Source organism: Nomascus leucogenys, chromosome 17 (assembly GCF_006542625.1).
Source record: "Nomascus leucogenys isolate Asia chromosome 17, Asia_NLE_v1, whole genome shotgun sequence".
Taxonomy (NCBI): Eukaryota; Metazoa; Chordata; class Mammalia; order Primates; family Hylobatidae; genus Nomascus; species Nomascus leucogenys.
The window spans coordinates 57,595,625-57,612,354 of record NC_044397.1 but is presented as its reverse complement, the minus strand read 5'-3'; the positions used below and the strand labels follow the sequence as shown (position 1 = coordinate 57,612,354).

General features: G+C 44.5%; 1 protein-coding gene across 4 annotated transcripts; it reads right to left on the bottom strand.

The window, feature by feature from the left end:
* Positions 1-283: 283 nt before the first annotated feature.
* HUS1 (HUS1 checkpoint clamp component) lies at positions 284-16,661 on the bottom strand. Of its 4 annotated transcripts, none has more exons than XR_004026455.1 (8): positions 15,736-16,014; positions 15,465-15,641; positions 13,766-13,873; positions 12,642-12,716; positions 5,133-5,232; positions 3,718-3,837; positions 1,168-1,361; positions 284-559 (listed from the first exon to the last, which is right to left on the bottom strand). XR_004026455.1 is itself a non-coding variant. In XM_003268918.4 (8 exons), exons 1-8 carry the CDS (start codon positions 16,559-16,561, stop codon positions 1,279-1,281), a joined length of 843 nt encoding a protein of 280 aa, XP_003268966.2. In that variant the 5' UTR covers positions 16,562-16,661; the 3' UTR covers positions 1,087-1,278. The 4 variants fall into 4 exon arrangements, 2 of the variants coding, with proteins under 2 accessions (XP_003268966.2, XP_030652426.1); XR_004026456.1 differs by having other exon boundaries at positions 1,203-1,361; XM_003268918.4 differs by lacking the exon at positions 284-559 and adding an exon at positions 16,510-16,661 and having other exon boundaries at positions 1,087-1,361; positions 15,736-15,863.
* Between the last annotated feature and the right edge of the window lie 69 nt (positions 16,662-16,730).

Sequence of the window (16,730 nt, the reverse complement as noted above, 5' to 3'; positions counted from 1 at the left end):
TAACGTGACATTAACATAATGTTTATGGATGGGTGTGATGGCTAATGCCTGTAATCCCAGCACTTTGGGAGGCCCAGGTGGGCAGGTGTCTTGAGCCCAGGAGTTCAAGACCAGCCTGGGCAACACAGTGAGACCCTGTCTCTATGAAAAATTAAAAATTAGCTGGGTGTGGTGGCACACACCAGTAGTCCCAGCTAGTCAGGAAGCTGAGGTGGGAGGATGCCTTGATCCAAGGAGGTCAAGGCGGTGAGCCATGATTGTGGCACTGCACTCCAGTCTGGGTGACAGAGGGAGACCCTGTCTCAAACAAAACAAAAAAACAAAAGATAATGTTTATCATGTCCACCTCCACAGGACAATGAGATGTAATTATAATAGGAAATATGATGGGTATGTTTCAGGGAGAATGAGCACATCTACCAGTACTGAATCAGCTTTGATGTTCAGAAACATCAAAGAAATATGGTCTCATCACTTAACATAGATGATACCTTAGAAGTTTCGTTTGTTTTTACTCTAAATAGAAGAGTCTTCTTTCCAGAACGACAGATCCGATGCACTGTGGAAGAAAGAAATATAAGGAATTACAACCTAAACCCAAAACTGTCCCCAGGAAGAAACTAATTGGAATGGCAGAAGGAGCTCCCAGCTAAGAGCTGTGTTGGCTGGGCCAGCTCTCCAGGCATCAAAAGAGGGGAGTGGACTCAGGTGGGCTTGAGTCCTCAGCAAGAGACAGACTCCAAATGCTGCAGCTGTGACACCCCACAGCGCTCTGAGTAACCAAGGCAGTGGCGGTGGGGTGACAGAGGCTGTCCTTTCTGTCACTGGGCTCCAAGGGGCAGGAGCAAGCAGGGTGAACACACTGCAATGCAAGACTAACTGTGCGCTACAGGCTGTGCTGAGCTACAGCCTCTGCCTGGAGGGAAAGTACCAAGCTCCCAGGCAACAGCTTTACGAATTCTGGCTACTACACCATCTAAATACATGAGGATTTTCAGAATATCAGTGAGAAATTGTTCTTTAAAGTCTGAATAAATAAATTCTAGCTTTTCAGTGTCTTAAAAACAAAACAAAACAGACATGAGCAACATGAAGTGATATGTTTATCCAGCTGTGTGTTGTTAAACCAACTTTTAGTTAAAATGTTAGAGAGGGACAAATAAGTACAGCGTGTCGATGTGCGGTGCTGTGAGGACACAGACCAGTGATCAGAACACAACGCCTATGGCCTCTCCCATCCTGACAAAGTCTCTGCATGCCAACTTCAGCGACAGGGTGCTAGGACAGTGCAGGGATGAAATACTGAAGGGAGACGTCTTCATGAAGCAGATCAAAATGTACCATCTTGTTATTCACAATATCTGGGAAGAGAAAAGCCATGATTTTAAAGACCTAGTGCAGCACACACATTTTGATCTCTACTTTTTCAGAACAGCATTCCCAGCCTGCAACTCCTGTTTTAGACATCTGTCTTCCCTGAGGCAGCTGCAGAGACCACAGTCTCTCATTCTCACTGCCACAGCTGAGGCTGCATCACGGCCCCAGCACTGGCGGCTCCCTGTGCGAGGGAGAGTGAAGCGGCCCAAGCCCTTAGCAAAACACCCAGCAGGCTGGCTTCCTGGCAAACCACATTCACCCACATGAGCATCCTTCTGCAGGGAAGAGAAGCTCCTCACCAGTGAGTGGAGGAACTGTGCTGAGAAGAGTCAAGAACCAGGATCCCCCAACACCTGGGGCAGGCTGTGTCACACACTGCTGCATGGGATGGATCCCTGCATCTCAACGGTCCTGCCAATCCCGTGAGGGTCATGGGTGATGGCTAAAATCCAAGGCATCAGGCATGCAAACAAGCAGGGAAGTAAAGAGCACATGAGGGTGGGCAGAAGCACACAGTGTGACAACCACTGAGAGCTCGGGGAGCTGCAGCACAGCAGCCAAGGAAAGCTCTCCAGCAGATATGAGTGAGTGACAAGAAACCACATGTGAGCAGGCTGCAGAGAGGCCAATCCCAGGAGATGGGAGGTTGGGGAAAGGACCAGAAAGGACAAGCAGGAAGACAAACATTCTTTAGGAGAGGTGGTGCAAGGGCACAGGAGAGGCAGAGACTTGAGGGTGGCAGGACCTAGCTAGAGGAGGGCACAACTGAGCCGACACCTGAAGGAGACTAACGGAGACAGAAAAGGGGCTTTGGGAAGTTAAGAAGGTATGAGAAGTTCAACCTAGGGTTTTTTAAAAAAAATTTTTGCTACATCACAATTTGCTGGTCCTCCTTTCTCTGCTACACGTGGGGACACCAAAGTGAATGTTGGGAAGACACTTGGCTTAGTCAACCACCTTTGATAAGTACTCTTCTGTGTTCCCCATCAGCCTTGGATTCAGAAGGTCCCCAAAATACCAAGTTCAAAGACTGATGTTGTGCAGCGCAGGGGCCCCCCACACTCTGTGTTTCCACATTCTGCAGATAGGAGCGGTATTTCACCCTCTCACCATTCACACTGTGCTTGTCAGGACCAAGGGTCTGGGCATTGCACAGGAGCTTGGGAGAAGTGCAGTCATGAGGCCCAGCCCAAACTATGAATAAGGAGTCCCTTTACATGACCTTCAGGCGATCTCCATGCACATCAAGGTTCTCAGAAGCACCTTTAAGGACCCTGCACTGCCACATAGCTCCCACTATGCTCAGCCCTAGAAATATGACATTGTCCATGTCAAAGTTCCTTAAAAAGCAGCACAGGTACCTCACCCCAAAACTCCCCATGATCTGGCCTAGTCTAGCTTCTCCATCTCTACCCTCAGAGCTGCTTCTCTGGCGATATCTCCTTCTGTGCCCATCACTCCAACTGTGTGACACCTTCCCCAGTTCCCAAACACCCATCGCCCCTCCCATGGTCTCTTCTGATTCTCTTCATGTCTCTCATTCAAAAGGGCTGGTCTTTGACATTGCCACCTAGAATGCTGTGTTCCTTCTCTACAGCACACTGCAGATCCAAAGGGGATGTGGTGTAGTGTTGGCCCAACCTCCCTCTCAGCTCAGCCTGGGAGCTATTCTACAAAACGTGGAACTTCAAATCCAGGATGCAGTCGCTTTTAGGTTGCTGTGATTTCAGTAGTAAGGTGACAAAAATGCCTTGAAAAGCTCTTGGCAGGTAATGCCTTTCTCATGTGTGGTCAGTAGATGAAGAGTGCTGGAGCAGGTGTGACCTCACAAGATGGGGCCCAGCCAGAATCAAGAGGCAATTGTTAACAACCAGCAGCCAAGGCACAGATATGGAGCAGCGAATGCAGGCCAGCATAGCTACAGAAAGGAAACAAGGCATCACAAGGGAAAACTTAAATCCTAGCCAAACCGTGTCTGGCACTCTGAGTAAGTCAAATTAGATGACCATGGAGAAGGTGGGATGATCTGCACCCATTCTCCCGATGGCGTCTCCAGGTGTGCTGGCCAACTGAGGCAGCACACAACCCACCTACCAACCAGTGTGGCTGCAGTTTTCAGGCCCTAACAGAATGCCCAGGGGTTGTTTCTCTGCCGCCACCTTAGGTACTTCTGAATCTAGGAAAATTTTAAAAACCCCACTGTCCTAGGAAGCTAAAGTCCACATAATTGGGCTTTTTTTTTTGGATTTATGAGACTATATGCAATCTGTTAGACTAGAGTTGACTGAAGTATTTAGAATATGAAAGAATATGAAAAACAAAACAGAGAAGGACACTCACTGCATAAGGCCTTTGTGGGATTTACTTGTTGTCCAGCAAGAAACTGTAGGAGCTTCCTAATATCTATGTGCACTTCAGCCACGTGTTCCACATTTCTGTCTTCATGGGTGCTTTCAGAGGCTAAAATGATAGGAATGCGTTTAAATACAACATCTTCCCACGTAACAGGAAACCTGGAGATACTCAATGCATTTAACTTAAATAAATGATTCACTTTAGCACTGATTTTAGCATCCTGGAGAAATATCGCAACTTGTAAATGTTGTCATTCATTAAGCATTAGATCCTACTATTTAAAATACTATGATAATTTCCAGGGCATCTTTATTTACAGGGGACTTGAAATATAACTCAATCTCCCTCTTTAGGTCAAAGAAAATTGTATTTATTTGTACTATGTATTTTAAGAGTGAAAATATATACATTAACTAATACAAGGCCTGTCATTCTAAAGTGGAATTAAAAAAAAAAAAGAAAACATCCTTTCTACTTCTGAGAAAGTACCAAAGATAAGTCCCACCTTATGTTTATTAAAAGAAACAAAATGAGTGACATCAGAATGAATCACTTTATACAATATTTTCAAAGGCATAACCGTATGGATTTCACTCTGCTGGAACAGGATGCTCTTAACTAGAAAGCAAAAATTCCTTCCAACTCTATGCTAAAATCTGTGTTTATATTCAAGCAGACTCGTAGTAACTTAATCCTAAACGTGACTAGGGCCGATTTTATTGGTTCTGGCACACCTATGTATCATAAAATGATTTTCTCATCATCCCCAGGTGTTTCTCCCCTGGTCCTTTGCCTGCTTCCCTGCTCAGGCAGCCCCTGCTACTGTGCAACTGCGACTTTCCAGCCATGATTCTAACCCCCTCTTGGCTTATGACTCACCAAACTGTCCAACCGTCCCCTCTCTCCCCACTTGCTGAACTGACTCTATCGTCCCTTATTACCTTGTATGACATGAGAAATGCGATCAAGTGAAACAGTTTTGCATCTGCTACACTAATTTCATACATATGGAAGTAACTAAAGGAGGAGAATATAAGAACAAATGTATCTACCTTTCTGAATCCATGCCAGGTGAGAAATAGAACTCTTTAGGAGTAGGACAGGAATTGAAGAGCTGGAAAGGATCTTGGAGGTTATTTAACTTGATCCAAATTCTACAGAGGATGGAGACCCTGCACAGATCTGTCAGCTACTTGGTGGCACAGCTTCTCCCCCTGGTGGCTACCTGCCCCACTACACCACAGGGATACGTAGTCCAATCTCAATTCCTTTGTTCTTCACCCAAGCATGAAACAAAGTCAACTGAATTTCAACCTTTTTACATGAAGAGACCTCAATAGGTAGGTTATCTGAAACAATTAACTTATCAAAAGCAAAATATAACCCACTAGAAAACTTACCTAATGGAGGATTTCCAAGATCTTTAAAATGAGTTGTAACACATACTAATTCAGTTTCTATTTTCAAATTCAATTCTCCATCTAGATTTGCTTCAATAACCTGCAAATTGAGTATTTTACATAGTCTTAGAAAAGGAAGACAAAAGGAAAAAAAACTCCATGGGTAACAGCTTTCACACAACCAGATGACAAAGTACCCTACAAAACCTCAAAACACCTCAGAGCACATTGAGACCCCCGTGCTATCAGCGAAAGTGAGAAGGCCCAAGAGCCAAGAACTCAGAAATCTCCCAGAAATCTCCCAGAAATCTCAAAGGGCAAGTCCCCCTGCCTGCCTCCCAGAATGAAGAACTCAGTGAAGATGTGAAAACAGGTGGAACTCCAAACTCCAAGAGGACTTGCCAGGAGACTACAGCAGCACAAGGGCAGCGCTCTAGGGAGGGCTGGGTGGAGCTGATGAGAACTCCCTCACAGCAGGAGAGAATCCTGCACTGAGAAGGAACCATGGGAAGTAAGAGCCTCAACTGAGCAGAATGGGCACCTTGGGCAAAAAAAAAAGGGAATGAAACTTTAAATAAAGGAAAAAGAGAGACAGATCTCAGAAAGTCCTGGGGACGTGGGGAGGATGCATGTTTTAATATTTTGTGGTTACAAAGAATAGAGAATTCTAGAGTCATTAATTTAGAAAACTATTTTGGTCCCCTTTCAGTCCTACAATGAAATTTCTTCCTAAAAGAACCAGAAAAACCGGCCGGGCGCGGTGGCTCACGCTTGTAATCCCAGCACTTTAGGAGGCCGAGGTGGGCGGATCACGAGATCGAGACCACGGTAAAACCCCCTCTCTACTAAAAATGCAAAAAATTAGCCGGGCATGGTGGCGGGCGCCTGTAGTCCCAGCCTCTCGGGAGAGGCTGTGGCAGGAGAATGGCTGAACCTGGTAGGCGGAGCTTGCAGTGAGCCGAGATCGCGCCACTGCACTCCAGCCTGGGTGACAGAGCAAGACTCCGTCTTAAAAAAAGAAAAAAAAAGAACCAGAAAAACCACCTATAACAGCAACAACAAAAGGACTGTGGTTGACTTCCATATAATGATACTCTGAAAAAAGAAAAACAGAAATTATAATATCCAAAGCACACTTAGAAACCTAAAGGCACGGCCGGGCGCGGTGGCTCACGCTTGTAATCCCAGCACTTGGGGAGGCCGAGGCGGGCGGATCACGAGGTCAGGAGATCGAGACCACGGTGAAACCCCGTCTCTACTAAAAATACAAAAAATTAGCCGGGCGTGGTGGCAGACGCCTGTAGTCCCAGCTACTCGGAGAGGCTGAGGCAGAAGAATGGCGTGAACCCGGGAGGCGGAGCTTGCAGTTAGCCAAGATCGCTCCACTGTACTCCAGCCTGGACGACAGAGCGAGACTCTGTATCAAAAAAAAAAAAAAAAAAAAAAAGAAACCTAAAGGCACTCTGCAAATCAGATGCAGAGTATAGCCTATTATTTCAAGACCAACTAAAAGAAACAAACAATAGGCTGGGCGCGGTTGCTCACACCTGTAATCCTAGCACTTTGGGAGGCCGAGGCGGGCAGATCACGAGGTCAGGAGATCGAGACCATCCTGGCAAACACGGTGAAACCCCGTCTCTACTAAAAATACAAAAAATTAGCCGGGTGTGGTGGCGGGCGCCTGTAGTCCCAGCTACTCGGGAGGCTGAGGCAGGAGAATGGCGTGAACCCGGGAGGTGGAACTTGCAGTGAGCCGAGATTGCGCCACTGCACTGCAGCCTGGGCGACAGAGCAAGACTCTGTTTCAAAAAAAGAAAAAAAAAAAAAAAGAAATGAACAATAATAGAAGCTATGACAGAACAACATAAATCAGAATTAGGGAAGCTCAGACATGAGATGACCAGAGAGCACGCATATAAAACACAGCTGACAGCACAGGAAGTAATTAGAAACATAAGGAAAAATTTCAGAAACAGAAACTAGTTTAGAAGGAAGACTAGAGCAAATAGGCACCACAGAGAGAATAGTAAGAGAAACTGGGATGGAAAGGAGAAAAATAAAATTTACCAAACAGAAACAAAGAGATAAAAAGGATATGACAGAAAATAATAAAGATGGTGGAGAAGACCCAAGCCCTCTGAGTCCCAGAAGAAAAACAAAGCACTGGAAAAGAAATGCTATCAACTATAGCTCAAAACTTTCCTGAAGTGAATGAAGAGTTGAGCCCACATATTGAAAGGACACACCACACACCTGGGAATATTAACCCCAGATGGTCAAGACAATTGGATTGAAAGAAAAATGGGAAAAATCCCCAGGGTATTTAGTCCCCACTTTCAAATGAATAAATCCAAGCTGTGAAACAAAATCAGAATGGAGTCAGTCTTTTTGATAGCAATAATATACACCGGCAGACAATGCAGTGCAGTGAGCCAAACTGACATTATAAACACATGATAACCAATGAAATCCTATTCCTGTGAGTCCTTCTTGAGTGATATGGTAGAGAATAAGCTTTTGATAACCAAAAAAATCATTGGAGAAGTTACAGCATAAACAGTGTGAGCCTTATTTTGACCTTTAGAACCAAAACTAAACAACAGGAATGAAGAGGACAGAATAACGTGTAGTAACAAAATCTTATGCTCTGATGATGTAGACATAATATAACCATTACAAAACAGGAAGGGGGAAAATGAGAAAAGAATGTGGAAATCAGTATCTTATTTTTATAAAATATAAATCAACCATTTGTCATAAATACACATTTAATATGACTATAAGGCCTTTAGAATCTCACAAGAACATAGCCATTTATTTAGAAAATAAACTCACATGTTGGAAAATGAAATGTCCAAATCCAGAAGGGTCTGGGGCTGCTGTTGGGTTATCAGGACTGAGGATGGCTGAGCCAAGCTCCACACGCCCAGGCTACCAGACTTCTGCCTCTCCCTCACATACTATCGGGCGCCCCTCTTCTACTCCTGCTCTTGCTGCCCTGGGACTGTCTCCTCAGGTCACAGGGGACTCCTTTCCTTTGAAGCTCCTCTCTGCCCACCCCAACAACCAATCAGTTCTTTTAATTGGATGGAACCTAGAAATGAAGCATATGTCACAGTGTGGTTTGAGGTTTTGCTAACCTATCCTGGTCCACTCCTGCACCTACAATGAAACTTCCTCCTAAAAGAACCAGTACATGTTATTTCTCTTTTTGATGTTGATATCTGCCCAATGTGAAAGCCTAGGAGGTCTCTGGAAAGCCAGTGTGTAGTCTGCTAGACAGCATTTTGCCATCTAGTACTACAGAAGTGCCACCTAGCAACTGGTCTTATTTAGGGCCATTCCATCCTCACAGTGCCACAGAGAGAAAACAGAGAAGGCACCCTGTCTGCGCAGCTCTGTATCAGTGTCCATGTTTACTGAATACAATTTAGTGTTCCTTGTTCTTATTCCTTAAAATTGGTGAACTCTGAATAGTTTTCATTCCAGAAACAAAGTTTTTCTAACTTGGGTGAGCTCTTATTTCTGAGCTTTTCACATTAATAGAAAAATAGTGCCCCAAACTTACTTGTTGTATAATCTACTTTGAACGAGAAATACTCATTTTCAACCCTTTTATTTCATTAATCCAAAAAATATATTGTTATATTTCCTAACCCGCTTTCCTACAATCTGGAACAATAGTTGACTAAAATAAAATACATAAAACAATCTTTGTGAATATGCTAGACTGCTTAGTGGGGCTAAGGCTAACACATGACTTATGCTCGTTTGTTCCAAACAACCACACACCCAAGATCTGTAAATTCCTATTGTTTTGAAAAGCAATGGTTTTAGATATAAATAAATAAATATTTATTTAAAAATGCAACTTGCAATGGTCCTAGATGCACTTTAGGCTTAAATGTTCTCTTGCATTTTCTTCGAATTCCTAAAAATCTCAGTAACAGAGTATTAGATTCCAACTCCCTCCTAACCATTAACACCTGGTGCCTAGCACATGGTGGCCTTAAGTCAATACTTACTGAAGAAACTAACAAACAACTAATTCTCTGAACACTGGTCACTCATGTCTATTTTATGATTCAGTTATCTGGAACATTATGCACAACAACACACTTGATTTCTTAAGTATCAGGGTAAGATCTTTCAATGATTTCCTTAAAATAGTCACCTATTGTTTATGGAATGCTGACTATACTGGGCACCTAGTAAAAATTATCTCTAAATTTGTAAAAAGTGATGAAGCCCCTGTCATAGCTGCACTGTTATCCCCATTTGGGGTAGTACCCAGCACTAGGGTACTCACTGCACAGCGCAGCCTGGAGCTGAACCCAGGTGTGTGGCTCCAAGGACTCCCCCCTTCCACATCATAACTCCTAAACATAGACTCTCTGGTTTCTATCATTAGGTGACCCTGCAAAGCTGTTTCTCAGATAACATTTCAAGTACAATATAGTACGGCACTGATACAGTTTGTTTTGGCTCAGCACCCCTACCCAAATCTCATCTCGAATTGTAATCCCCAAGTGCTGAGAAGGGGCCTGGTGGTAGGTGACTGGATCATGGGGGCAGCTTTTCCCATGCTGTTCTCATGATAGGGAGTTCTCATGAGATCTGATGGTTTTAAAAGTGGCAGTTTTTCCTGTGTTCTTCTCTCTCCAGCTGCCATATAAGACATGCCTTGCTTCCCCTTTGCCCTCTGTCATGACTGTAAGTTTCCTGAGGCCTCCTCAGCTATACAGAACTGTAAGTCAATTAAACCTCTTTTGTTTATAAATTACCTGGTCTCAGGTAATATCTTTTTAGCAGTGTGAAAACGGAGTAATACAGGCACACATCACAAAGTACTGCTACATAATGTGGTCTGAAGGCAGGCAGCATTGACATCCCCCAGGAGCTGGTCAGAAACAGAGCCTCAGGCTCCAGCTCAGACCTCCCAAATCAGAACCTGCACTTTAACCACATTCCAGGGGATTCACACGTACTTAGAAGCAATGTCTTAGAACATTATGTCTATTCCCTCCAGTTCTTGCTTCTTTTTCTGCTCCTGCATGAGCCACATACAACCCATCCCATCAGTCACACCTCGCATTTAATGAAAGGAAGTGACTGGGCATCTCTAATGGGAAGGTGAGCATTTTTAGTGTGTTGAGTCTACCCATTTTCCTTCATTCTACTGCCTGTAATATTCAGATACAGAGTTCTGGATACCCCGGAAGACCTCATTATGTACTTTGCTACAGTAACTTGATTATGTACTTTACTACAGTAACTTGATTATGTACTTTGCTACCGTAACTTGATAACTTTCCATTTAGTAATTCCAGATTGTAGTAGCCTCTCCACAACATTTCTATGTTTTTTTAAACTCCAAAAAAGAGAAAACAAAACACCTCTGATGATTCTAAGCTACCCTTCTACCTCTCTACCTTGCTGACTCATTTTCATTGAACAGAAAGAACAAACAAATGCCATCCTTCAATTAACGGCCCTGTCTTTTCTCTCCTGGGCCTCTCTGAATTTCTCTGGAAGTCCCCAGGGTATCCCCAGATGAAGCCAGCCTGACAACTGGATCAACATCACCGCAGTCACAGGTGACACCAATGTCAGCACAGTGCACACTGCTTCATGGAAAACAGATTTTGTAGATTAAGTTATGAAGGAAAAGCTTTGAGTTACACAGGTCCAATGACAGCATTGCTTTTAGTGAGCAGAACTCTAGAAAAAAACAGTCCAATGTACATTTTCTAGGCTTCAAAATACTTTTGTGATTTCAAAGACCTCTTGAAGCTAAATTCCGTTCCAGATCCATGCAACACTTATTGCTGCCTACTGAGTGGCAATCCACACTGGGCAGCTGGGACACAAAGATGATTAAGATGGGGTTTCCCTTATCAAGAAGCTGGTGGTTCACAAGACCTTCAGAGATCTTAGCAGGTGATTTACCAGGTACACTGGACAGCTTAGCTCCACGGAGGAGGAGCTTCCAGAGGGGTGGTGGGGAAAGGTCTGTGATGAAGCATGAGAATGGCTAAGTGCCTTCCAGGGAGATGGACAGAAGAAGCCACGTGCGAAATGGCAAAGAAACTGAACAAAAAAGAAGATGCATTGTGGGGGAACACCAGAACCCAGCCTGGTTCTGCAGGTAGGGTGTGGCAATACAACAGAGATATGGCTACAAAGGTGGCCTGGCATACTGTGAAGATCAAAAGTTTATGCTTCATCAGGTGGACAGTGGTTTTTAGAAGATTCAGGGACATAACCAAGGGTGTTTTTTGGAGCGGGATAGGAGGGAGCAGGGGGCGGAGGGAGGGGCAGTGAGTGAGGGAAGAATTCACAATAACCCCAGGTATGAATGAGGATAATCTACACATTTCTCACCACTGTCACACACTGTAACATTTCGAGCCATGTGGCCATAGGAGACTTTCACAAAATAAACAGAAAATAAACAGAAATATAAAAGTGCCCCCCTAGCTTGGTGTGAGGTGTGCTTGGAATAAAGGCTGCTATGTTGTGGCATATCTTTGTCCCTGGCTCACTGAAAGACACTTGGCATGCAGACAGGAAACTCTAAACTCACTGTCAATCATATCAGTGACTCACAGAAAAATATGGGCATGTTAGCAGGTAAAAGATACAATGTTCCAGCCAGGCGCCATTGCTCATGCCTGTAATCCCAGTACTTTGGGAGGCCTAGGCAGGCGGACCACGAGGTCAGGAGATCGAGACCATCCTGGCTAACACGGTGAAACCGCGTCTCTACTAAAAATACAACAACAAAAAATTAGCCAGGCGTGGTGGCAGGCGCCTGTAGTCCCAGCTACTCGGGAGGCTGAGGTGGGAGAATGGCATGAACCCAGGAGGCGGAGCTTACAGTGAGCTGAGATGGCGCCATTGCACTCCAGCCTGGGCAACAGAGTGAGACTCTGTCTCAAAAAAAAAAAAAAGACACGGCTGGGTGCGGTGTCTCACGCTTGTAATCCCAGCACTTTGGGAGGCCGAGGCGGGCGAATCACAAGGTCAGGAAATCAAGACCATGGTGAAACCCCGTCTCTACTAAAAATACAAAACATTAGCCGGGCGTGGTGGCGGGCGCCTGTAGTCCCAGCTACTCGGAGAGGCTGAGGCAGGAGAATGGCATGAACCCGGGAGGCGGAGCTTGCAGTGAGCCGAGATTGCGCCACTGCACTCCAGCCTGGGCGACAGAGCGAGACTCCATCTCAAAAAAAAAAGACACAATGTTTCATCCAAAATAAGAGGAAAAACAGGCAGATTAAAGGCAAATATAAAAGCTTTCCTCAGCGAATTAGAGTTGAAAAGTATTGGAATAGGTTTCTAAATCCAACTAGCAATCTGCAGGTTCTCAGGACCAGGCCAGGTCCTCACGAGCGGGAACTCGGTTAGGAGGTGCCCACCTGCGTGGACTGCTGCAGGGTGAGCTGGAGCACCCACACCGCCCCACCAAATACTTCAGAGTTCTTTTCTAAAGAAGTTGTGACTTACAAGGTGATTGCTGATGTTTTTCATTTTTTCCACAACACTCTTCATAGTCTTCAAGACTGGTAAATAAATACTAACCTACAAAACCAATGAGAAAAAAGCACAAGTATTAAAAATATTAATATACTCTAGTAATGACAAGGGCTCCATAACTAACTCTGGAACACATGCATGCTCAAAAACTATGGGATAGTATTTTACAATTTTCTGAATAAAGTTCTTTTAAAAATATAAGAAAACCAATTCTATTTCACTAACTCAAGGATGCTCAAGCAAAATTAAAGAATAGAATGCCTGCCTCTGGTTACCTCAGCAACCATGTCCCTGTGGGCATTCTTTTGGCTCAAGAAGGAATAGGGCACTTCAGCTGAGATGCCCCTATATTGGTCCAGGGGAAATAAAACTCAGGCAATCAGCAGGAGGCCCTCCTCTAAGGGACATTTACACCTATGATTCAGGGGCCTTTTCCATGCTTTGTGCAAAAACACGGCAGAGAGTCACTGCATCACACCTGAGACTGTTACCAAGAGTGCTCTATAAAACACAGGTTTTTTCAAAATCAGTGTAGGTGCCACCTAGTAAAAGTCAAGTAATTATTTTACCCAGCATATTTCTGTACTTTCTTCTTAAATAAATTGTGAGCAAGAGGAAATGGGCCCTTTGGCATCATCTTTACTTTCAGGGGCTCTAGGGTTAACCATCAGCATGACTGTTAGCCCATGTTAGCCCTAAGCCATGAAATTCCTCTCTTCTTGGCTTTCGTGCACATCCAGATATCGCTCCTGACCGGCTGAGGAAAAGATCAAGTCCTGTGAAACCCAAATTGGTGTCTAAGGCCAAGAATACTAATAAATACTAATTGTCCTCCAAAGTATCATTTCAGTTGTGTTTTGTTTTAAGTGATGTTACTGAGCGAGACATTTTCTACATATAGGATGGCATGACATTTCTATCATATGCAACATGTTTTAAGATGCTTTATGTAAATAACAAAAGGCAAATATTCTAATGTTTTCATTAAGTATCCTTTAAAAATAAAATATACTGCAAGACTACAACTAAAATTAGAGAATTCAAGTCATGCCATTTAATGTGGGGTGTACAACAGGACTGCAGGCATCACCTACATCAGCATCTGGGACCACCGGTTCTTGTAAGTCCTTCCACAATTTCCTAGGAATCACCTTTATGGGGATGTCATGTGTCACAATGCGGCTACTGCTTGACATAGATAACTGCCAAGAAAAGAATTTAAAAATATTTTTATGTTGTTAATATTAAGCAACAACAAAACGAACCCAAAGACCCGGGACAAAAAAGTTGAAATACCAAATCTAAGTGGAATGCTGTCAATTTATTCACTCAAAAGCCATTCGACCAATATTGATGGTGCCAATATTTATGGAACAAACTCTGGGTACTTCCAGGAACTGGGAAGTGTGGTGAATAAGACAAAAAGGTCCTTAGTGTTCCAGTGGAACAAACAGATCAATAAAAATGCAAACAAATGAAATTGTATGAAATGCTCATTAGAGCCATGAGAAAGCACACCACAGTGACCAGGCTGAGTGTGGAGGAGTTTCCTTAGACTGAGGAAGTGACATTTCAGATACCACCAAAAGCAGGAGAAGCAGCAGCCATGGGAAGACAAGAACAAGGGGACAGGGTTTCAGGCTGGGGAAACAGCACATGTAAAGCCGTGAGGCAGAAAGAAGCAAGACTGCTATGTTGACACAACCAAGAGAAGCCCATTCTTTGGGTATAGGACACTCAAGAGTGCTGCAGTTTCTAAATGGTTAAAAGGCAAACTATATTTATTTCTAAGGGCTCCTATGAAACTCACAGACCAAAATATCTTGCACTTTTGGACAAAAAGTATTATACATTACTATCTTGCTTTTCCTTAAGCAATAGAAAAAACATACCAAACTTATACTGTGACATGAAATGCCCTAATTAGCTCTGAGAACTGCCTGACTGCAAAGAGTTGAGAGTTACGAAGAAAAGCTGGGCCAGGTGCGGTGGCTCATGCCTACAATCGCAGCACTTTGGGAGGCCAAGGTAGGTGGATCACTTGAGGTCAGGAGTTTGAGACCAGCCTGGCCAACATGGTGATACCCCGACTCTACTAAAAAAATACAAAAATTAGCTGGGTGTAGTGGTGGGCGCCTATAATCCCAGCTCCTCAGGAGGCTGAGGCATGAGAATCGCTTGAACCTGAGAGATAGAAGTTGCAGTGAGCTGAGATCGTGCCACTGCACTCTAGCCTGGGTGATAGGGAGAGATTCAGTCTTAAAAAAAAAAAAGGAAATACGAACCTCATTCTATGAGTAGGAAGAGCAACTCTGGGTTGTATGTGTGCGCATGAGTTTGTGTATTTGTGTGTTTGGAGGACAGCTGTGCACTAAATTCATCTGGCAGTAGCATATAAAACATACGTGTACTGAAGAATGAGGGGCCATTTAAAGGTTATTACAGCAGATGAGGCAGGGTGGGAGTGGGGAGAAAACATGTCAAAGGTGAAAGTGGATAGAAACCATGATTTCTAGACAAGGTGACAATACCACTACAAGAAACAGAGGCTGGAAGTTTTATGGCTTGGAAAAAGCAGCATTCCAGCTGAATGCATATGATAACAACACAATTTTAAAATGAGGAGGAACTGACTCTAATGCAAAATATAATTATCGACCAGATCTTTAAATTTAAATAAACCAAATAGCTTTCAACAATATTTATTGTTAAAAAGGCTAGGCTAACTATGTCTATTTCTTCGAGGCCAAGACTTCTGGGGGAAATTTCAGAAACCCTGACTCTCCTACTCACCAGCTCCACGGAGACCGTGAGGCAGGGAAAGTGTTTATTAGTCAGTTTGATTTTCAAAGCCCTGGCATTCTGGGCAGTCTTCAAGGCTCGAGATAAGTTTTCCGATGTTAGCTCTAAATAAATCTCATTGTTTTCTGCAGAGACACCCTCCATTTGAAATTCGTTGAAGAAGTTCTCCTGAGGGAAAAAAATGGGGGATGAGGGAGGGCATTTGTGATCTTTCCAGTGACAATCTGCAGAGTGTGCGGACGTCTCAGAAGCTTTTGCTCACCTGTTCCAGCTCACACCACATGCTCACCCCTCCATTAGCCAGCTTGTCACAAAGGATGAAGTTAAGCTTATCAGGGCTGATGCGGAGGGTGCAGGTTTTGGCAAGCTTGGCTATCATGTTACTGATTCCTAAAGCAGGGTTAAAATAAAGAATTACTAAAATGTACATCGCGTATCCTAGAGACAAACTTATTTTGCAGAATTTCTTGTTCATCAACTTCCGGTGGAAAAATAACCACTTAATGTTGGTATCACACTGGAAAGTACTTTAATACCCCTGATGTCATGCAATTCTCCCAACAAACTCGGGGAGATGTACAGTACACATCATCAGTGTTCAAATAAGAAAACAGGCACCTACCAGTCATTCATTCATTCAACATGGATTTATTGACTACTGGGTACTGCAATACAGAGTTAAATGCAAGGTTAGGCACTGTCAGGGTGGAGGGACGAATGGGGCCTTGAAGGAATGTCAATGCCTGATAAAGCCTATGGGAGCAGTGGCCGCTTTTTTTTAAAGCCACGTGATCGGAATCAAGTTTCAGAATCGTCCCTTGAAAGCCGCCTTCATCCCCACAAGTGCCCTCCGACCCGACCCGCGCCCTCCCGGCCCCATCCTCCCGCGGCCTACACCAGCACCCCCATCCCGGCCCCATCCTCCCGCAGCCCCTACCGGCGCCCATCCCCCTTCTGATCCTCCGGCGCGGTCCCCACCGCGGGCTCACTGCTTCCTTCCGTTCCTCCCTCGCTCCCCTCCGGCCTCCCTGCTCACGTGTGAAGTGGTTCAGACAGGCCCCGTCCACGATCTTGGCCCGAAACTTCATGGCCGCGCCTGGCACAGCGGCGGCGGGCCTCTGTGGGTAACAGACAAGGGTCGCGCCCTGAGTGTCTCCGCCCGGAAACACGGCGGCGCGCACAGTGGTTCCTCCCGGCTCCGGCTACACGGCTCTTACCAGGGTTCCTCCCGGCTCCGGGCCACGCCCCAGGGGAGGT